Source organism: Rhinichthys klamathensis, unplaced genomic scaffold (assembly GCF_029890125.1).
Source record: "Rhinichthys klamathensis goyatoka isolate OS25496 unplaced genomic scaffold, OSU_Roscu_1.1 h1tg000244l_1, whole genome shotgun sequence".
In the NCBI taxonomy this organism is placed as follows: Eukaryota; Metazoa; Chordata; class Actinopteri; order Cypriniformes; family Leuciscidae; genus Rhinichthys; species Rhinichthys klamathensis.
In genome coordinates, this window is record NW_026606766.1 from 410001 (window position 1) to 431000 (window position 21000).

The 21000-nt window shown below is 38.1% G+C and overlaps 1 protein-coding gene across 4 annotated transcripts in view; it reads left to right on the top strand.

The window, feature by feature from the left end:
- The window catches only part of pbx1b (pre-B-cell leukemia homeobox 1b), a 94819-nt gene that overhangs the window by 60994 nt on the left and 12825 nt on the right, over window positions 1–21000 (top strand). For 2 of the 4 annotated variants that reach the window (XM_056266066.1, XM_056266068.1), the window contains exons 4-6: window positions 6811–7106; window positions 16869–17059; window positions 19288–19423. In XM_056266066.1, the coding sequence (XP_056122041.1) occupies window positions 6811–7106; window positions 16869–17059; window positions 19288–19423 (623 nt within the window). The remainder of the gene's footprint in view (window positions 1–6810; window positions 7107–16868; window positions 17060–19287; window positions 19424–21000) is intronic. The other 2 variants (XM_056266067.1, XM_056266069.1) reach the window with 1 other exon arrangement.

Below are 21000 nucleotides of genomic sequence, written 5' to 3' on the forward strand. Positions count from 1 at the left end.
GGGACGCAGCTAAAGTGAGAATTGCGAGTTATTAAGTCTGAATTTGAGATATAAAGTCGCAATTACCTTTCGTATCTTTCATTCTGTGGTCGAAAAAAGCTTCCATAGTCAAAAAAGAAACCAATTCTCTTCACAGATTGAGGGAGGTGTCTGCTGAAGCCACACGATCTGCTTTTGTCCTGCTGGACACATCGTTTACCCTCAAACTGTCGTTTGGTGTCTTGTGCTTGTTGAAGTAAGACGGGGCCGCAGTCGCAGGGTTCAGCTGGAGTCATCGCTGCCTCCTTTTATAGAAGTTCAATTAATATTTCAGTATCTGCGGGAGCCGTGGCTTGAAGCAGAACCACTTGATGTTTGGCTAATGGAAAATGCAGAGAACTCCGAGTACTAAACATCCCTCCATGCTGGGAAAAAAAAAAAGGCTTTTGGAGAGCAGCCACTTTGAGAAAAGGTGCATAAATCCTGCATGTGCCTTTGCTCCAACAACACGACTCGGTTTCTCGGAAATTAAACATATCGTCTCCGATAAACAAGCCAACGGAGGAAAAAATCCATTGTCTGGTCAGCCTGTGGCCTTGGGTTTTTATTAAATATTGATTTGATTTGTAAAAGGCCACACGCTGTGGGCTTGAGCAAATGTCATGAACTCCCATTTGTTTTGTAGCGGTTCTAACAATCTGTTGAATCGAACATCTGATGTTTAGGTTTGGTGGCTCAAGGAAAAACCAGCCAATCTCCTCGACCTTCTGAACGCAGATCTGGCAAAGTGAGCCTTGCTATTTGCAAATATAATTCCTGTTGTGCATGTGGGATGTAACTTGCAACAGCTGACAAAACAAGTGCAAGCAGAGTAAATCTTCAGTAATGTCAAGTAAATGTCTAGACTGAGATGTTTACACGATTCAGTTGATCTCATATCTTAATGAAGGAATTATGGTCAATAGTTTTATGGGATTCATGAGATTATCTGCTTGTTCCTTCATAAAGAAAGTACATATATGTGACCCTGGATCACAAAACCAGTCCTAAGTCGCACGGGTATATTTGTGGCAATAGCCAACAATACATTGTATGGGTCAAAATGATACATTTTTCACTTATGTATTAAGTAAAGATCATGTTCCATGAAGATATTTAGTAAATTTCCTACCGTAAATATATCAAAAATTTCGATTTCATGAACATAAATGGACAACTTTAAAGGTGATTTTCTCAATATTCAGATTTTCTAATAGTTGTATCTCAGCCAAATATTGTCCTATCCTTACAAACCCTACATCAATGGAAAGCTGTGATGATTTATAAATCTCAATTTAAAAAAAAGAAGACCCTTATGACTGGTTTTGTGGTCCAGGCTCACATATAATCTTGATTTTCAAACACTTCCGCTTGTGTTGTAATGTGATTCATCTCAGAGCTGGCTGGTTCTGAATGCAGTGAAAATGGTTAGGGAAAAAGCATTCTTTGAGAGATAAACGAGAAAACGGCGTTAACAAGGCTAGAGATGTGTTTTCTCCGAGGCGTTGAGCTCTCCGCTCCACGCCGCCCTGCTGAAAGGAATCATGCAGCTCCGACACTGGGAAATATTAGCAGGAATCAATTAGCCTGCCATTATGGAGTAAAGTGGCCTTCAGTGAGTCGTGTAATTATGACCCAGAGCCAAGCCCATTCTGTGCATGCAGGACCCTTTTCCCTCATCCCGCTTAATTGTATTTATTTAAGATAATCCATTCAGTGGTTTTAATTATGTGCTCTAGTTTACGAGAGAGATAAATAAATCATCATTTGTCTCGGCGAGACGTGGTCTTGTAGGATATTCCTGCGTGCGGTCGGACTCTTCAGCCAAGTGTCAATTGCAAGAAGGGCACAAAGGACTGTTATTTAAAGTGTAATCCATCAATGGAAAAGAAATGGAGGAAATAATTAGAAAATGGAGCTCATTTAGAACAGTATTTGGACAAACCCAAACCCCAAGTATTAAACTTCAGCACTTGTCCCACACTATTTGTGCTACGAATATGAATGACGCTTCAAATCACACGGCTTGTTGAGGAGAGCTGTTCTGCTATTTTTCTGTGTGATCTGACTTTGTTCTGCAAGTAATTCTTTTCTATTGTTTCTTTTTTTCTTTTTTTTTTGTATTACAAGCCTAGAGTCTGACTCATTTTCTTCAGAAGATATAAAGACATATTATTATGATGTTTTTACAAGCCTAGAGTCTGAATCATTTTCTTCAGAAAATATTTATTTTATTTTATTATTATTTTTTTAACTTATTTTATTTAATTTTTATTTTTTATTTAATTTTATTTTATTAAAAATATATATTTTTTTATTTAATTTTATTTAATTTTATTTAATTTTATTTTATTTTATTTTATTTTATTTTATTATGCCTAGCATGACATCATACGTCACTGTTTTAATTCATTGCAGGATAAGCCATTGGAAATGACAGCGTTTGATTGGTGGATCGATGCATGTCCCGTGTGTGTGTGTGTGTGTGTGTGTGTGTGTGTGTGTGTGTGTGCAGACGGCTGTGTGAAGAGCAGCTGCTCTCTCGATGTTTGGTCTTTTGCTCTGGGTAACAATCAGCTGTCAATGAGGGATGACATCCGGCCCAAGCGGCGGATCCTCCTGTCCCGACAGATGCTGTAGTCGAGCGTGTGTTTCTAGGCTGAAATCTCCCTTTCTTTTACAAACACGTGCAGAACTATAAACAGGCTCAGGTTCTGCTCTGTCATGTTGCCAGATCGTTCTGTTACAGCACGCTTGTAAACCTGCCTTTTGATTTTACAGCACTTGAAGTATTGCTCTATATGACCTCATGAAACTGCTATGGTTCTCCATAAAGGTTTTCATGCTTGTATGTTCAGAATATGTTTCTTCTTTCCATTGACTTTTTTGATCCCGTGCCATTTTGTTTTCTTTCAAACGTGTATATCGTATTGCGTTTGGCTCTGGGTTTTTCGTTCTGTGTCCATCACGGGCCAAACAGCTTTTGGTTTTAACAGACTGATGGTGGAGATTCATCCAGCCAAGTCAAATAAACACCCGTGAATGTGAAACCGGGACTTGGCAGAGGGAAAGCTAATCGTTTCGTGAACGGGGGAATTTTTATGTTCCATTTTCGCTTGACATGTCTAGACGTTTTATAACGTTGGGAGGAATTCTGTTGGCCTTGAGTTTCTGTCAAGACTCCCTTGTGCTCACAGTCTATGTTTTTACTTCTAAAAGTGCCGTAAAACATGTGCTAAACTTGTGTGATAGGATCCTTATTCTCATTTTTTAGGAAATCAACTTGAGAGTTCTTGCTCAGAGAGCCTACATTAGAAACTTCAGGTTATGAACACAATTCATTCACAGTAACTGGTTTGATTTAATGCTTTAATGAACTGGGGATCTTAAATGTGCTGTTTATGAGTTGTGAACTACAGGCAAACCGCTTTACATTCTGGTGTGTGTGTGTTTTCAGTAGTCGAGTGAGAGCACAGGAGCTGTATCAAATAAGAAACACCTGCTTTATGGCGTAGTATTGGATTGCTTTTTGAGTAGTGTTTGTGCTCCAGATATGAATGATTCCTTAAAGTTTGTCTTAATCAGACGTGTGCTGTTACTTTAATATGTGATCAGATTTACAATTTCCACCTGACGGATGAATGTGTGAGAAAAAAAAAAAAAAAACACAGACTCAATGAAAACTTAGCCTACATTACCTGGGCTTTATAGTTTTTCAAAGGTGTCGTGTTATTTGTTTATATATTATATTATTTTGTTGTTTTATTTTAATGTTATTTTATCTTATTTTATTAAGTTTTTGTTGTATTTCATGTTATTTTGTTTTATTTTATTTAGTTTTTTATTTTATTCAAGTGTCTTTCAGTTTTATTTAATGTTATTTTATTTTGTTTTGTTGTTTTGTTTTATTTCATGTTTTTATTTTGTAGTTTTTTATTTCATGTTATTTTGATATATTTAACATGTATTTTTGTTATTTTGTTTGTTTTATTTTATTTAATATTATCTTATTTTATTTTATTCTGTTCATGTTATTTTGTTTTATTTTATTTTGTTGTTTTATTTTATTTAAGTCTCTTTCAGTTTTATTTAATGTTATTTTATTTAATGTTATTTTGTTTTGTTTTATTTCATGTTTTTATTTTGTAGGTTTTTATTTCATGTTATTTTGTTATATGTAACATTATTTTTTGTTATTTTGTTTGTTTTATTTTATTTGTTTTAATGTTATTTTATTTTGTTTAGTTTTATTTTTGTTTATATTTTTTTTTTTTTTTTGGTCACTCAGGCATGTGATGTTAATCTATTTCATTTTTTTTTTTTTTTAGGTCACTCAGACACATGTTAATCCATGCCATTTTTTATTTTCTTTTATTTTTGGTCTCTCAGACATGTGATGTTAATCCATGTAATATTTTCTGTTATTTATTTGATTTTATATGATTTTTGGTCACTCAGAACCATGATGTTAATCCATGTCATCTGCATAGGCTGTGAGATTCTCCCCATCTGAAGCCACACCACCATTTCAGGTTGGATGAAACATGTTGGTTAATGAAACAGGATGTTTCTCGGGCCCGTGAAGCTCAGCAACACAGAATTGCGCAGTCTGGCTCCCGCTGGGCCCGAGTCGTGAACTCTTGACCTTTCCTGCTCGCCAGCACTCTTTGCATTTGCATTTTGACTTAAAGAGGAGGTGAGAGTCACGTTCCCCCTCCCGATGGCCATGCAGCCGGCCTCGTTCTCACCGGGCCGCAGTGGTCTGGGGTTAATGCTCCAGTGCACGGGCTTTGTCTCTGGATTAATGAAGTGTTCTCCTCCCTGTTTCCTTTCACTCCCAGACAATGCATTGCCCCATAATCAGCGTTAATCTTGAAGTCTCAATGTCGTTTTTTTTTTTGCCCATGTGTCAGAACTTGTGAGGAAATTACTACATCTACCTCTGACTCGCTAACTGGATGTGACGTTGGATGAGAGAGGAGAATGTCACTGATAATTAAAATGGAAGGAAGATCAAACCTGGCAGGAGGATTGTGTGCCATTCAGTGCTAACTGAGAAAGCCTTTCATATTCTACTGTTCAGTCCCTGAATTTATATTGAGATGTGCCATTCATTTGCATTTTAAATTTGAATTGGAACTAAAAATAGAGTGAAACATATCATGATTAGTAATAAAGTTTAAAATCCTACATGATAATATTGCAGTATCTTATAATAAATAGTATTATATTTAGAGTATCCTCTATATAATATTATATTGTATATTTATGTAAGATATCAAATATTTATATACATAGTAAATTGAAGCGACAAACAAATTATAGTTTCTTTCTGAAATAGTTAATTTATTTATAATATGAATTAAAGAGCACTTGATTTCATTGGAGAACTAATTGAGTGTGTGTTCATTTCCTGTTCTTTGTATGTTTAAGTGTGTGTCCAGTCTATGGTCAAGTGTGTCTGTGTTTTAATACTGAAGATCAGATGGTCGATCTGATGTAAAATATAAACACTAAGGCCCTCTAGTGTCAAAGCAGGAGAGCGCAGGGATACTCGGACTGAGATTTACAGCGCTGAGTGGGGAAGCTCGTCACTCGTGATATGAATTAGATGAAGTTTTATTATATCATCATACAACTTGGCAAAGTCAGCTTCAGTCTTGGCCAGTTTTTGTTTTCGGACTCAGACAATTTATCAGGAAGAGCAGATTCCCCGTGGATCGATGCGGTCAGACACGCCGTGTATATTTAAAGGTGAAAGGAGAGACTCAGAAGTGGTTGCGACTGTTAGACGCACATGGACGTTTCTGAATGGTTAGTGGATACATTGATGTATGTAGTTGTTGTGGAGGATTCCTCTCATCGACTTGCATGTATCGTCATGTTTAAGTTGACAGTTTCCCTGATGTTTTTATAAGACGGCTGTGACAGTTTTTGGTCAAATAGTGTTCAGTGCTCGTCTGTGCCGCAACGACAGAACAGTTTCATGTTTTGCTCCAACTTTTGCCATTGTGTTAGAAGAACTGGTCACACTGTTGTAAACCAAATGGCGGCTCCGTGGGTGTAAACGTGCAGATTAAGGGCCGGTAATATTATAATAAGATCCCCTTCCTACGTCAGAAGGAGAGCGAAATCTGATTGGCTCATTATTTGACATGCTTGCAGAGAAAGCCTCACCAAAACAAAGTTTGTTTTAAGTCACTTTTCATGTGTTCTGTGCTGGTAGAAGCACCAGGGACCCGATTATAGCACTTAAACACTGGAAAAGTTTTTTTTAATTTGTTTTAACAAAAAAAAATCAGAAAACAAAAACAAGATATACTTTCTTATGTCATTTTACTCATCTAGTAAATGCTTCTTGATTTAAGAATGTTTAGATATTTGGACTGGAAACAAGAAAATCATTTTTTACTAAGTAAGAAAAGCATTTTTTTTGCAGTGTATTTTGTAAATTTCCTACTGTATATATATATAAAACATTTATTTTTGTGAGTGAATGCAGCAAAATCACAAACATAAATGGACAACTTTAAAGGCGATATATTTATATCAATATTTTCTCAATATTTCGATTTTTTTTGCATCCTCAGATTTTCTAATAGTTGTATCTCAGCCAAATATTGTCCTATCCTAACAAACCATACATCAATGAAAAGCTTTCAGATGAATGATGTATAAATCTCAATTTCATAAGATGGACCCTTGTGACTGGTTTTGTGGTCCAGGGTCACAAATGTCCCCTTTTAAAGTGTCTGCCTTGAATAACCTTTTCATGTGCTTGTTTGGTTCCAGTGTTGAGTATCCGTGGCGCGCAGGAGGAGGAGCCTCCCGACGCCCAGCTGATGCGATTGGACAACATGCTCCTGGCGGAGGGCGTGTCCGGGCCGGAGAAAGGCGGCGGATCCGCGGCGGCGGCGGCAGCGGCAGCGGCTTCGGGAGGAGTCGGGGCCGATAACTCGGCAGAACACTCCGACTACAGAGCCAAACTCTCCCAGATCCGCCAGATCTACCACACCGAGCTGGAGAAATACGAACAGGTCAGCAAGCCTGCAAAAGCCAACAGCCAAATTCCCATGCTGAACAACATGGTAATAATGTGATATAATCACACATACTGTACAAAGTAATCAGTGATGCATTCTGAGAGCTTTTTGCAGGAGATGCTACGTGAAGTTTACAGAAGCAACTGGTATTTTAGCGTAAACTATGCTTAAATAACTATTAGGGATGCACCGATATGAAAATATTAGCCGATACCGATAACCGATAATTATTTATATTTGAAAGCCGATAACCGATATATTGGCAGATTAAATCTAAATCCAAATTTTTATATAATTTTTGAGAGCCTGATAACAAAAACAAAAGTCTTACCATTAAAAGCCATGTCCCAAGCACACAATTATGATGTTCTCTTAATAGTTTTATGTAGCCGATATGACAGACTTGCGCTGCACATGTTGCACTTTACAGTTTTTTTTTTTCTTCATTTTTTTAAGTGATTCCAATCATATTTCAAGCAATTCAAAACCATCATGGTGAACGTCTGAAGAGTCTCAGCTGAAGGAAATAATCCATTGTTTATCGGCTTTAATATATCGGCCAAATTTGGGCCGACAACGATAACATTAAAAATGAACATATATCGGCCGATACCGATATGGTGGCTGATATATCGTGCATCCCTAATAACTATGCTATTAATTTGAATGAACGAGAATTTCACAGGAATCTTAATCATCTTAGAACATACACAAAACCAGACAATATTTTGGAAAGCATTTTGATGAAAAATAAAAGATGTGCAGTGACACCAGCAGCGTGTGCTGAAGTAAACAGTTTCATTTGATTCCATGTTGACTGTAATATCTCTTAAATTAGATTAGTACAACATCTGTTTGACTGCCGTTGTCATACATTAATGTAGTGTGTGTGTGCGTAAGTGTAACTCAGCAGGCAGCATTTCCATCCCAAAATGTGTCAGATCACATCATGATGTGAAGACTGTGTTTAAGATGCTGTCGGTGAAGGCAGGGTTACAGTGGGGCTCTGCTGACAGAAAGAGGCTCTCACACACTCCTGTTTTAATGTTTGAGAGGCTGCTACTGACAGCCCAGCGTTCACACGCTTATGGAAAACCGGGAAGCACACGGGAATGTTCAAATTGTTATGGGGGTTAATAAATATAGATGGGATTGGAAAGGAATTTAACGATTCTGCTTCCTATTTCTCCTATTCTTTTCGTAGTTTTAAGGATGCACAATTTCTTTACTAAAGAAAAAATATCATTTTTGGTAACTAGTTTTGTATCCACTGTAGGATTATGCACAGGGATGCACCTATATGAAAATTCTGACCGATACCAATAACCGATAATTCTTTATATTTGTAAGCCAGTAACCGATATATTGGCCGATAAATCTAAATCCAAATTTTATATAATTTTTGGGAGCCTGATTACAAAAACAAAAGTCTCACCATTTAAAGCCATGACCCAAGCACACAAGTATAATGATGTTCTCATTATATTTTTATGTAGCCGATATTACAGCACATAACTATATTGTCCTTTTTTGAAGTGATTCCAAATATATTTCAAGCAATTAAAAACCATCACGGTGAACAGTGCACATCTGAAGTGTCTCAGCTGAAGGAAATACTCCTTTATTTATCGGCTTTAATAAATCGGCCAATTTTTCTTATCAGGCTAATAACATTCAAAATGAACATATATCGGCCGATATAGATATGGTGGCCGATATACAGTACCGTATCTTGCATCCCTATTATTATCTTTAACAAAAAGTAAAACTATTAAAGCATTTTTCTTAATTGTAATAAAGCTGGAATAACATAAGATATAAATATTAGATGAAAAACTTGCCACGGAAACATTTCCAGTTTTTGTTTAGTTTGAATTGAAGCACTAAAATTACCAACTTGAAATAAAATAAATAAAACTGCAATTAAATAAATAAAAAATACAACTGAAAATAAATAAATAAATTTAACAGAATTAATAATATATATATAAAAAGACAAATTACTAAAAATGTAACAAAAATTTTTATGAAAACTGACCGTATAAAAATAAAAGCTAATCTTATTAGATTATAAACTGTAATAGTATATAAATAATACTAAAATAACACTGATTTAAGCCATTGTTAGTTTTCAGAATGCTAGCATTTTGGGATGCACTTTATTTTACAGTACGTGTACTTACAGTGTACTTACTGTACAAGGTAACATAAGGTACCTATACAGTACATGGGTTAAGGTTAGGTTTACTGTAGGTGTAGGTTCAGGGTTAGTACCTAGTTATTACCCAGTTATTGCAATTACTATAATAAGTACATAGTATGTACATGGAGAACAGGACAGTAAAATAAAGTGCTACAGTATTTAGTTATTCTATTAAGAACCGTTCATTTGGACTGAATCATTGAGTGAGTGAGTCATCATCAGATTGATTCATTTACTCATGAGTTCCAGGCATATTTCTGAGCCTTTTAATTGATTGATTAAACAGAAGGCCTCATTGGTTGATGAATCACACTGCATTGCTCACGCTGTGTGTGTGTGTGTGTGTGTTGCGTGCAGCTGGAGAGGACAGTGCAACAGAAAGACGCTTCGGCTATTTGTTGTCTTGTTGTATCACTTCACAGAGTCAGAGTCTTTCTGTCTCATCACATTGGATTCAGACCTGAAGCGCACAGCTCTGCTGAAGCATCACTTCTGTGGCAGTGATGCTGTAGATTCAGGAGCACTGCAGAAAATACTCTTCTTCATCTGAACTACAACAGACATGTTCATGAAAGTAGGTTAGGTTAGGTTTTAGTTGTATTGTATTTTATATCAATATTTTTGTCACAAAGTGGTTGCTGGCAAACAGGCGAAGAAGACTAAGATATTCCAACACGAGGTTTTAATAACAGACAGGCGAACATGACAGGCAACACACACTTAACATAGACGTTAGCGGACACTGAAGAGAACACGACACTTAAATACACAGAGATGATTAACTAAACGGGGAACAGCTGATGATTGTGTGTGTCCATGGTGACGGATGAGTGGCGGGAAATAGGAACAAGGAAGACGAGACAAGAAAGACAACAAACTAAAACTCCCTAGAACTGAATTCAATTGAACATAATGGTGACAATTTTCAATTAGCTCTTATTTAAAATTTTTTAGTTAATTTGTTTTGTCATTTTGTTATGTGATTTATTATACTGCTATTTTGGTTTGATTTATTTTTATTTCAGTTTTAGTTTAGTGATAGTTTTATTTATTTCCAGTTAATAGTTTTAGTGCTTCAACTTAAACTTATTTCAGCTTATTGCCAAGGCAACATTAACTAATATTTGTATTTCTCAGCTTTATTTCAATTTACAGAAATGTTTTTAATAGTTTTTGTTTTAGTTAACAACTGGTTGCTAGTATTTTTATTACCATTTTTTTTTACTTTATTATCTTGATTCTCTTAAAATCTTAGAAAGTCCTGGAATTTTTCATAGTGAATATAATTATTTCTAGTTAGACTTTAAAAATACTATATTCTGTATTTGAGTCGCACCTGCCAGTGAGGTCAAAATTGCATTTGTTGACAGCAGAAAAACACAGATGAGTCGCATTAGTGTAAAAGTCACACACTATTATGACATAATGTAAAATACCGGTTAATAATACAAATAGGGCTGCACGATTTGGGCCAAAATGATAATCACGATTATTTTGATCAATATTGCGATCACGATTAATTATCACGATTATTTGTTGATTTTAACCAAAACAAATTTTATTGCCACATAGGCTAATTATAACTGCTTTCACATCCATATTGTGCTACATTTCTGCTAATGTATGTGTATCTAAATAAAATAGGTCCTCTTATTCACCAAAATTCAGTGCATCTCCTTAAAGAATAAAGAAAACAATAAAGAAAATGTAGCAAAACTTCAACAGGGCACTATTTTACATTTTACATTGTGTAAATCTATTTTAGGAAGCAAAATATAAACTTGCATTGTACCTGCATAATGGATGTGAATAAAACACGCAAAATATACAATCAATAAAAAAACAAATATTCCATAACAGAATGTAACCAAATGAGAACATTTCAAGGCAGAACTGCACTATGGAAGTTCGATTAATGGATGAAATTCAGAGTCATTGTTATTTGACGCTTAATAAATGTAAAATGTTGTGGTAGGCCTACAGTGTCAGTGATTAGTTGTGAAGTCTTACTGCATAAATTTAATCTATTTAATTCTCCATGTGAAAGTTTATGTGCTCAAATTATTTCTATTTGTTAAACAATAGGTCAAAACAAGACGTTTGTAGGACTGATTATTGGAGTCCATTAATCGAACTTCCATGCCTCTTATGTAAGGGTTAATGCCCGACGAGGTGTCCGTTGTCAGGTTTTAATGGACGACGGCGAGGTGTAAACCGGCCGACGCGCAGCGGAGGACGGTTGCCTCCGCCGAAGTCCATTAAAACCTGACAACGGTCACCTCGAAGGGCATTAACCCGCTTATACCATGGTCACTTGCCAAATAAAACATTTTTAAAACATTAGTTTATATTTTAATTAGGCTAAATCTAGTTTTTTCAAATAATAACTTGCCTGACGATTTATTTAGCAACTTGAGATATTTATAGTCCGCTCAGCTTGTAGAACCCTTCAGGTTCAAAAATGCATTTTTTTTTTTTTCATGAAACACAAAGGTAGGCATAGTTATTTTTTTATTGCACATAAAACACTTTGTGTTACACTAGTCTACACTAACCACAGCCTCCGAAGCACCGCTGTAGGTCGACTCTCCGATGCTGGACTGGAGAGCCGTCAAATAAAGTCGGTGACAGGCCATCGATGCGAGAGCAGTCTGCGGGCTTACTGGGCTCCGTCAGTCCGTGAGAGACTGAAGATGAAATAACGAACGAAGTCGCTCATTGTAGTAGGCTATAATATCTAATTAACGTTGACTGCCTGTTGTTATGGTTACTCACACAGCTGTTGTAGGCAGCGCATTTATTTATTAATTTCGAATGGTAAACAGGCAGTTTCACCAGAACTACTTTAGGTGTCCTCTATCACTCGAGTATTCACCCAGACCATGGTATAAATAGTAAATATATATATGTAGTATGTACCAATTTACTAATGCAATTTACTAATGCTCACACTCGGTCTCTCATGCGCACTGTCACTCACGTTACTGATCCACTTTTGCGACACGACTGAAGCGTGGTGTCGTGACGCCTCCCCACATTTGTACATTGATGGGCGTTCCTCGTGTTTACCGCTATGGGCGGGGTTTTGAGCCAGCGGCCAGTCTAGAACAGAGGACTTGCGAGAGACTTCCCCCCGTCTCCATATGCTCTACTTCTATTGGATAGACGCTTCGCGTTTGACGGATTCATTTGCATAAAGCTGGGCATCGGCCAGCTTTTGGACGCGCAGCATTTTTTCAAATGAAGCGCCGCCTTCCCGGGATGCTTTGCGGGCGCGTTAAAGTCGCGTGACGTCACCCATAGGAATAAAGTGGAGTGCGGCGCGACTGAAGTGTCGCACGGACAAGTGGATCAGTACCGTCAAGCCTTGTTTATACTCGACGCGTCCGCAAGAGCGCGAAGGTCCGCGCGGCAAAAATGACGTAATAGCGGTGTGGGCGGTCGTGCGCGTTGGGTGCGCAAGACCCCATTTCGCCTGGCGGTGTGCACGGCACTTTTTGTAACATCGCGCGCGGCGCCGCATCCGAAGATGAACGACTTCGAGCCGAATCTGGCCGAACTGGTACGTCTGTATCAGCATGTTTATGGTCCTTCTATATACAGATACATTTGTATTGATGCGACCATAAAAGCCATAAAAGCCTCTCATTTTGTGAATAGGAACACATTTGCATTAAGCACCCAGTTTGCACTTGTCTAAAGTAACTGCTTACATTTAGAAAATAAGCCTACAATAGCAGAAGTAAGCCCTGCTGATGAAATTAAGGTTTAAACACTCTTCAATAAGGCTTCAGTTGTTTAGTTTACATGCAGTGAAAGTACAATAAACCTACTGCATTTAATACTATTTTTATATGAATCAGCAATTAATAAACTACTAATAAACGGCAAACTACTTCTTCACTGCTGATTCCTGGTGGTTTAGAAGAGAATTACTCCGAGTCGCCCCCTGTCGTTTCACAGAATAGCACAACGGCGAGCGCGTCAAGTATAAACGCCTCGTCCGTTTGGAGAGGTCCGCGCGCAGTCAGCGGAGACTCGCGCTCTTGCGGACGCGTCGAGTATAAACAAGGCTTCAGTCTCTCTCGCGCGCGACACAATCGGTAGGCGCGCGCTGTTGCTCGCACGCAGACACACTCGCGGTCTCTCTCGTGCACTGTCGCTCGCACGCAGACCGTAGGTCTCTCTCGCGCACCTGGGCTCATGGAGGCACGTGATCAGACACTGGTTTACGGTGCGCTAGATTGGCAAAAAAAAAGCTTTCTGTGAACTGAATGACGCATTTAAAATATCGCTCGATCACGCGAATTTGATCGTGGGAAGCCAAAATCGTGATCGTGATTAAAATTCGATTAATCGTGCAGCCCTAAATACAAACATTATAAACAACACTATAAACATGTATTTTAGTTCCACTCATTCCACAACAAATCTTTTACATATAATAGCATTCAGAACAGAACATGATGGAAAACTATAAAACGTGTCATTCATCATAAACAACATTTATCATAAATGCCTAAACCAATCTTATTTTGCGCGAAACTGAATCTGCCGGCGTGTGTTAAATGCGCGATACAAATAAACGTGAGGTCATGTACGTCTTTCATTCAGCTTGCGTGTTTTGCATGCTTGACGTTAATTGCATTAGATGTCTATGGAATATAAGTGGCACGTTTCAGATGATAAAAATGTGATTTATATTCCGGAAATATGGTAATCCAGTGGCTTGAAATTAAACTTTCTGTTTAGAATCTAAATTCCTGAAGGAATGTGTGTGAATCTGGTTTGTATGTACAGAAGTGCTGCTCATATCAGGCTGCTGTAGGTATTAATGGTTAAAAAAAGCATCAACATCATCATGAGTATCATTTATGTTTAAGCGAGAGTCTTAGGGCCCTATCACACACGCGTGCAATGCAGCGCCAGAAGCGACGCAAGTGTGTTTTGCTAGTTTCAGTCTGACGCAGTTTTAATTTTCACGCCCTGCGTCACGTTGTTTAAATAGCAAATGCATTTGCGCCCATCTGTGCGCCCACCGGCGGCTGGTCTGAAAACGATGTGTGTTTAGGCACATTGTTGGCGCGTTGCTATTTTGAGGAACTGAAATAAACTGCGACATTGACTAACTGAAACCTGGTTTAAAGTCAACGGGGCAGTATTTGTTTTGTTATTTAAAGGGCACATTAGTAATATGCGCCTATAGGCGGGTCCACAACGTGCTGCTTATTACACACACAGGGACGCACAGTAGCACACTTTTACAGGTATAGCCAAATATTTAAAATAAAAGGATTACAATTATTAATGATTATTATTGTGTACATAAAGATATGGTGGAAGCTTGTCTCGTAGATGGTCTGCTTGTGCTTTGACCTTTAACCTCACACACGAGCAGATCCGTTTCCTCGCTAGAGAAGCGTTCAGTCTTTCCGTTTGCAAAACTCTCCGTGTAAATAGCGTATCCGCCATGGGGCGAGCGCAACTGGTTTTTAAAGGGAATGGGAGATGAGACTCTGATTGCATGTTATGCCCAAAACACACCCATTACTCATTAAGAGAATAGGGATAACCATTTTAGACCATGCGCCGGGTGCGCCGACCATTTTTCCCGTCGTTAAACTAGCAAAAGTGGATTCAGACAATACCCTAAGTGCACTTGATCCGTGCGCTTTAGACCATGCGCTTAGATGGCTAAAATAGGGCCCTCCGTCTCTGCTGTAGCGGCTCTCGCCGTGGATAGTAGATCCATCTGTGATGATGAACGGTCGGGCATAGGAGAGGTGATATACTGAAATGCATTCTGGGACAGGGCCAGGTGTCCTCTGTGTGTTTGTTCACAAAAGCACATTCATATTTGTCATAGAGGAGCACAAACACACACACGGACCACCCAGCACAAGACCCAAAACGTCCTTCATCATCCCTTCTGTAACTGTTGTTGTCGCCTTCCCATGAGCCCCGGTTCTCCTGACACGCTCTGCTCTCCTACTCATCTGTTTGTGTCTCTCTGTGAGTAATGACAATCTCACGCCAATGAGGCCATTTCAGAATTAAGTCACAATATTGAAAGCGTAACGGCTCATATTTATGCGTGATTAATGAACTCTAGAAGGATCTGCTCAGGAGGAATGAGGGCTCGAGAGATGAATGAGTTTATATGGACATCACTACATTATTCTCGAGCATAATCTGGATCTTCATTCAGGATCCACGTGTGGATCTGGAATATGAATGCAGAGATATTGACGTTATAATTGGATATAATTGTATGTATTACTACGGCTGATATTTGCTGAGTAAAAACATTGAGAAATATTAGCATTTTAAATAACTGTTTGCTATGGTGAGGTGAATATATTGTTAAAATGTCATGTATTCCTGTGATCAAAGCTGAATTTCCAGCATCATTACTCCAGTCTTCAGTGTTCTTCAGAAATCACTCTAATGTGATGATTATCTGCTCACGAAACATTTCTGATTATTATCAGTGTTGAAAACAGCTGCTTCATATTTTTGTGTAATCTTTTCTCAGTATTCTTTGATGAATAGAAAGTTCAGAAGAACAGAATTTATTTGAAAATAGAAATAAGCTCTTGATATTTTTGAATAAAATTTACATTTATAAAGTTAGTCAAGGATTTGTCTTAGCCTTTGTTCATCTGCTCTGACCATTGGGGTTAACCAGACTGTTGTTGCTTCTGTATGTAAATGAGCTGTGTTGTGATTGGTTAACCTTTTCACTTGTAGAATGAGTGAAAAGAGTTACTGCCGTAAAAGTTGCCTAATACTGAATTGTCGTTGCTATGTAAATGTGGGCGCTCATATGTTAATGAGCTCACCCTTGTGATTTCATAACATATAATTACTGAAAGAGTCAGTTGTATAGCTTAGTTTCAATAAATGTCCTGACTCATCTCAGTAATTTTTTTAAAAATCAGAATTATGAGTTTTATTGCCAAGTATGTTTGCACACATGATATAGTGTGTGTGTGTGTGTATGCATATATATATATATATGATATACACACACAGTAGTTGCCAAAAGTGATGTTTAGCCTTGGAAAATTCACACCTTCACCCTTTATTCAAATATTAATAAGAAATTGTGAAAGATCGTTTCATCATATTGTGTAGTTGTCCTTAGTTGTGATAACGCAATGAAACATGCCAAATAGTGCCGACATAATTTTTGGCCAGGCTGTTATTCAAAGAAATTATGAACGCATCCAAACAAACCAAGAGAGAACCACCGAAATATTAATAACTGATTATGCTGTAGTCAATGTATGCTTTTTCCTGTGCATTTATTTTTCTTTGCATTTTTTTTTCTTTGCATAGTAAAATAAAACCTGTAGCTGTAGTTTGACAAAGCATTTTGTCAGATAAATACCGTAACCAAGTTTAGTGTTTTGTGCTCCCTTCAAATTTAATAATATTTTGATGGTTTATTCGAACTTGTACGGTCATCCCCTCCGGACATCACTTATGGCCACTGTTGTATGTGTGTGTGTCTATTTCCATATATGTAATTTTCCAAGAAATGAGCCCGTTAAACCATAGCTTGTTACAGTAACATGCGTCTGTCTCCTGCCTCTGTCCAGGCGTGTAACGAGTTCACGACTCATGTGATGAACCTGCTGAGGGAACAGTCTCGCACACGGCCCATCTCGCCCAAAGAGATCGAGCGCATGGTGGGCATCATCCACCGCAAGTTCAGCTCCATCCAGATGCAGCTGAAGCAGAGCACCTGTGAGGCGGTGATGATCCTCAGGTCCCGATTCCTCGACGCCAGGTCAGTGTGTCGCTTTTCTGGCGCATTTCTTCTCATTCTTCTTCTAACAAGCGCTAAGCCTGTTACTACCACGTCCATGTAAACAAACGCTCCCGCTGTTTACTGTTTACACATGCGTTTTCCCGTTCCTGATCCTTCCCGGGGGGGGGAGTCGAACGCCCCAGACTCGGCGCTTTCAGGGCCACGTCCAAACCCACACACGCTTTCCCGTGTTGAGTCCATCCCTTTCTCAATGTAATCGCTTGTTCTCTTTGAAACGGGCCTGGGATTTGCATACATTTCTTTGCGGATAAATCGCACTGGAAGCCTGGAGTCGGAGGCATAACATTTAAATGAGCTTCATGTTTCCTTCCAGCACTCCGAACCCATTCTCTGTGTCTTTGGAGCATGCTCGGTTCCTCTGATTAATCCTCTCTTCGGCTGAGACCATGCTGTGCTCATTTGCATTTAGTGAAGAGGGGTTTTGGGGAGGAAATCGGCTCACCCTTCAGAGCTGCATATGTAAAAGCCCCCGAGACGAGCTCCAATCGCACACTCTTAACCCACAGATGAGTGATGCCGAGAGGAGGTTGAACTCATTGGCACCCAAAGCTCAATTTACTGTCGTTTTAAAGCTCTTCACTTTCGAGTCTGTGTGCGGTCTGCTTTATTCCTCTTTTCCATCTGCCTGCAGAATTTGTCTTTGCTCGTTTGAATTCATCTGGCACTTTTTCAGGAACGTGCGCCTTATCCTGTGGAAATAGGAAGGCAGTTTATCTTTCTTATTTTCTTAAGTTGTCAATCTCTGGAGGTCAAACTGAATATTAAATGTCCTGTTTCGTGTAGTTTATGTATTTCGTGTTACCGCTTGGGATTGAGATTAATTTGCAGTTTTGTTGTTTTCCAATAAACATCAAAATAAAATAAAGTAAAATAAATGGGTTACAGGGTTGCATTTTCAGTTTGTATCAAGCTATCTCTCAGTAAAGAGCTACAGTAGTTAGTTGGTATGCCATTATTGATCAACTGTATATTCCCCAGAAAGTAAGGGGAAAATTACTGCTGTCAAATCGATTAATCACATATATATGTATAAGTGTATATGTATTTATGTATATAACTTGTGTGAGTATATATGCATGTATGTACAGTATATATACACAAACTTTTATTCTTTCATGTTAGATGCAATTAATCTGATAGCACTACAATTTATTTATAATATAACATAATATAAATATTATGGAAGCTTGTTTCCGCCACTGAATAAAAAATAATAATAATAATTGCGACATTTTATCTCACAATTGCGAGATATGAAGTCAGAATTCTGAGAAATAAAGTCGCAATTGCGAGAAAAAAAGACAGAATTGTGACTTTTTTTTCTCACAATTGTGAGTTTACATCTCACAATTCTGACTTTATTACACATTTTTACACTTTATTACACAGTGAATTATTACACAATTCACACTTTATTACTCGCGAGTTTATATCTCGAAATTCTGACATCTTTTCTCAGAATTGTGAGAAATGAACTCGCAATTGCGAGTTATCAGGCCAATTCTAAGGGGGAGAAAAGACTAACTTTTTTCCTCTCAGAATAGTTTATATCTCACAATTCTGACTTTACAACACGCAATTGCGACTTTATATCACGCAATTCTGACTTTATAACCTGCAATTGCGACTTTATATCAATCAATTCTGACTTTATATCTCGCAATTCTGAGAAATAAAGTCAGAATTGTGAGATAAAAAGTTGCAATTACCTTTTTTATTTTTCAGTCTGTGGCGGAAACAAGCTTCCATAAAATATAGTTTGACAGCACAAAAAAGTGTTTGATCATTTTTCCTACAGTAACTTTGGTAACAGGGTTGAATAGTCAAGTTTGTTTATGGTACTTTTCATGCTAGGTTTAATTTATCAAATTTTTTCAATTGTACTACTTTATCTAACATTGATTAACTAGTACAATAGGTATAAAGTCAATAAAAAAGAATGATAAAAATATGCATTCAAATGAAATATAATAAAAACAGTACAGTAATACAAATATAGAAGATACACAGATTAATGTGAATAAACAGACAGAAATGATGTATGTAATTATAAACTGAAGTCTATGCACAGATATGCTATTTACAGTAACGTTCAAATGAAAGTGGAATACTGCAACTAAACAAACTCACACACAAGTTCTGTCAAGATGTGCACATCTGATCCATCGCTCTTTCTGTCTGCACAGGAGGAAAAGACGAAACTTCAACAAACAGGCCACGGAGATCCTGAATGAATATTTCTACTCCCATCTCAGTAACCCGTATCCCAGCGAAGAGGCCAAAGAGGAGCTGGCCAAGAAATGCTCCATCACAGTCTCGCAGGTACCATCCTCAAAAACATTACTATTCAGTGTAGTATTGCCCTAGCCTGGGAAAACCCAGACAACTTCCGGCAAATTTAGATTTGCTCTGAAAGTTAGTCTGGCAAAGAGCTCATTCAAGCCCATTTCCAATCCGCCGAAATCGCGGCACCAATCAGAAACGTTGGGGCGGGCTTTACACGATGACGACAGCGCTGGGGTTTTGAAGCAGATTTTGTAGCCTACATTACAAAGATGGATGCCGCCGTCGAACATCACTCGTTCCAATCAGCTATCGCGTCTGTTTTAAGCCATTTGAACGTTTCCTTTTAGTTAAAAACCGAGCAAAGAACAACACTCGGAGATGTGTCTCCGCCGCTCTGCATACGTCATCTCCTTCATCGCTCTGATTGGGTTTAGGTCTATCCGCGACGTCCGTTGGTGACGCCCCTCTGGAAATGATTTGTCTATGACGCTTTGCCAGACCATAACTCAGTTACAACTGAGAATGCTCTGGTTTTAACCAGGCTAGCATTGCCCTGAATGTTTATCATATTCATATACCATGCGATTTCAAAGAATACCTTAGAATGTCTATTGCACACTTTCCAATGATGTCCAAACATGCCATCTTGAGACACAGCCGGTGTTTGTTTCCTCCTGTTTTGCATGTGAAATATATCAGTAATACTCACGTGAGTTCAACCTCATGCAACTGGAAAACAAAATCATTTGCAGCACGGCACTGCATGCCTCTTAGCATTTTTCATCGGCTCCGCTAAATGCATAATGCATTCTAAACTATTTAATAAATTTAGCTGAAATGATTGTATGATGCATTTAGGCCTGGTTTTCAGTCAGGCTCGCGGGGATGAGTGATGACCGTCGCGCCGTCTGTAATATAGAAACACCTTTAGCCTCTCGCGGGAACGGAAAGCTTAGCCGCAGGATTGATTAGCTTTTCATCGTAATGGTGTTTATCATTAGCACAGAGCCTCATCCGCTGGTGTATTAGCAGTAATGGGCGTTAGTGAGTGTGTGTGTTGAGTGATTGCTGTCAGTGTGTGCTGTGATCATTGCTGCCAGCACACAGTGACACTGAGATTGGTATAAGTGATCGTTTTAGTCTTATGTTAGTGTGTGTGTGTGTGTGTGTGTGTGTGTGGTTAGACCTATGTCCTTCTGGCCAGTTCTGTCCATAACATCCATCGTTGTTTTGACATCGACCAGCCACTTATTTAGCTATAGTGGAAACTTTGCATTTTTTAGCAAAGGATGAACATTAAGTGTGTAATTGTTGCTTTTTCTGTGCATTTTATTGTTCTAGTGTTGCTACATGATGAGAATGATGTACTGTAGATTTGTCTTAAAACTATCACCTCATAAATTGTCTTAATTGAGAAGTTTGATTGCAATGGTAGCCTACCTAAAATGCATATAAACAGTCCAGATTTACAGTTATCAGTATCTAATTGCTTCCACCATCATTCATTAATTGAAAGAAAACGCCCTACTAACTAACAAAAAAAAAAGTATTTTAGTAGTTTCATTTTTTTTTTAAAGATAAAAAAAATGCATTGCATCATACACTACCGTTCA